The sequence below is a fragment of the Apis dorsata genome, unplaced genomic scaffold, assembly GCF_000469605.1.
Source record: "Apis dorsata unplaced genomic scaffold, Apis dorsata 1.3 scaffold_808, whole genome shotgun sequence".
NCBI classification, from domain to species: Eukaryota; Metazoa; Arthropoda; class Insecta; order Hymenoptera; family Apidae; genus Apis; species Apis dorsata.
In genome coordinates, this window is record NW_006263947.1 from 11,729 (window position 1) to 13,035 (window position 1,307).

The 1,307-nt window shown below is 17.6% G+C and overlaps 1 protein-coding gene across 1 annotated transcript in view; it reads left to right on the forward strand.

Moving 5' to 3' along the window:
- Positions 1-75: 75 nt before the first annotated feature.
- The window catches only part of LOC102679845 (ragulator complex protein LAMTOR2), a 2,201-nt gene continuing 969 nt past the window's right edge, over positions 76-1,307 (forward strand). Inside the window, exons 1-2 of the mRNA XM_006623028.2 lie at positions 76-352; positions 553-715. Of these exons, the coding sequence (XP_006623091.1) occupies positions 285-352; positions 553-715 (231 nt within the window). The 5' untranslated portion in view covers positions 76-284. The remainder of the gene's footprint in view (positions 353-552; positions 716-1,307) is intronic.

Here is a 1,307-nt window from a genome sequence, read left to right on the forward strand (position 1 = left end):
ATTTTTGATGATTCATATAATATTTCATTTTTCATGACAATATATATTGATACGAATATTTTATAAAATTGCACGATGAAGCTAAATTTTTAGTAACTTGAATGACTATATCAGGATTTGAGTGTATATAAATTCAGCATTGTTGCCAAATTTACTTTTATTATAGGTTGTATCGAAAGTAGGCTGTGCTTGTTATTATATCATACAAAATTTACGGTGAAATAAAAAAATTAATTTAAAAAAATAACAGAAAAAAGAAATTTGTATTTATTATTTATAAAATTATGTTAAAACCAAAAGCTTTAACACAAGTGCTAAGTCAAGCTAATACTGGCGGTGTAGAAAATACATTGTAAGTAAAATACATCAATTTTTTTTATTGCTTTATATATATTTTCTAAACTTAATTAATTTGATAAATATATAATTTTATGAAAAATAAGTCAAATATACATAATTATATAAATAAATTCAATATTTTTTTATTTCTATTATAACTAAAAAAAAATGATAAAATTTGATAATTAAATATTAAATAAAAATGCATTTCAGATTATTAAATAGAGATGGTGGTTTATTAGCTTATAGTGGTTATGGTGATAAGGATGCAAGAGTAACTGCTGCTATTACAAGTAACATTTGGTCAGCTTATGAAAAAAATGGACGAAATGCATTTAAGGAAGATGAATTGCAATTTATATTGATGGATTGTGCGGTAATTATAAATATTTTATTGTTAATTGTTTATCAACTTTTGCTATTCAAATGCTAATTAAATTATATACATATATAATACATAAATAAATTATATGCATATAAAAATATATATATATGTATATAATCAACATTTTTTTTGATTATATATGAATTAATACTTTTTCTTGATTAATTTAGAAATAGAAATTTTATAATATATTGAAAATATATTTAATGAAGTAAAAATATAAATTAAGAATAAATTATATATAAGATAATTTAAATAATATAAATAATTAATATAAATTAAAATATAAGAAATTTTATAATATCTTAGATAAAACTTGACAAGTATATTTAAAAAAATCATAATTTTAAATTAGAAATGTATAAGATCTAAAGATATATGCATATTATTAGCTCTTACATATCTATAAGATGAGTCAGCGATTACACAAATAAAATATATTATTTGTAATGGTGACAAGAAACAAATTACTCAGTGAAATTGTAATATATATATATATTTATAATAATAATATATATATTTTAAATGAAATATTAATTACTAATTAAATTTTTAATTAATAATAATTACTAATAAAATTTAT